This window comes from Penaeus monodon, chromosome 25 (genome assembly GCF_015228065.2).
Source record: "Penaeus monodon isolate SGIC_2016 chromosome 25, NSTDA_Pmon_1, whole genome shotgun sequence".
Classification (NCBI taxonomy): Eukaryota; Metazoa; Arthropoda; class Malacostraca; order Decapoda; family Penaeidae; genus Penaeus; species Penaeus monodon.
In genome coordinates this window covers 37,987,595-37,988,375 of record NC_051410.1, presented here as the reverse complement: position 1 = coordinate 37,988,375, position 781 = coordinate 37,987,595, and the positions used below count along the sequence as shown (strand labels likewise).

At 45.7% G+C, this 781-nt stretch overlaps 1 protein-coding gene across 2 annotated transcripts in view; it reads right to left on the bottom strand.

Annotated features, from left to right (window-relative positions):
- The window catches only part of LOC119589217 (organic cation transporter protein-like), a 7,251-nt gene that overhangs the window by 3,144 nt on the left and 3,326 nt on the right, over window positions 1-781 (bottom strand). For both annotated transcript variants that reach the window (XM_037937821.1, XM_037937822.1), the window contains exons 7-8: window positions 541-709; window positions 59-206 (exon numbers count right to left, since the gene is read on the bottom strand). In XM_037937821.1, the coding sequence (XP_037793749.1) occupies window positions 59-206; window positions 541-709 (317 nt within the window). The remainder of the gene's footprint in view (window positions 1-58; window positions 207-540; window positions 710-781) is intronic.

Below are 781 nucleotides of genomic sequence, written 5' to 3'. Positions count from 1 at the left end.
TATATGCGAGTCTATGTATTCCAATTATGGACACCCAATAAAGAAATATCACATTTACCTTCTTCTGTATGTTCTCCATGATAACAAACAGTTCCTCCTCGGTTGGCATTGCGACCTTGTTCCAGCAGCCAGCCTTCTGCAGAACACGGAGAGCGTGCTGGTGGCGCCCCCGCACAATCAGCCATCGAGGGGATTCGTCTACGAACCTGCTCGCGGGGGAAATGTCAACCCCATATTAAATACCGAAAAACAAACGATCTATCAGAAATAACTGCTCGCGAGGGAAATGTCGAGCCCATATTAGATACCGAAAAGCAAATAATCTATCAGAAATAACTGCTCGCGTAGGAAATGTACTAAAACTAAACAATATGAATGTAAAACAACTACCAGTAAAAAAAAACAACAACAGAAAATAAGCCATAAACACTCACCACAAGACCGGAAGGAACAGAAACGGTTGTCCACTAAACAATATACACGTAAAACAACTACCACTTTTAAAAACCCAGAAAATAGGGCCAAAAAAAAACAACTCACCACAAGACAGGGAGGAACAGGAGCGTCGGCAGAGACAGAGCGAACATCAGCTCCCTCCAGTCCCTGATAAGGTAGCCAAAGCCCCCCAAGAGGATGAGGCCGACTGTCCAAGGGAGGAAGATGAGGATGCCCGTCGCGGCTCGGAAGCGGGGATCACACGTCTCCATGGCTGTCATGAGGGAGATTTGTTTGCGTGTGTGTGATCTGTGTATATGTATCTGGCTTATCCTTAATGTGTCGG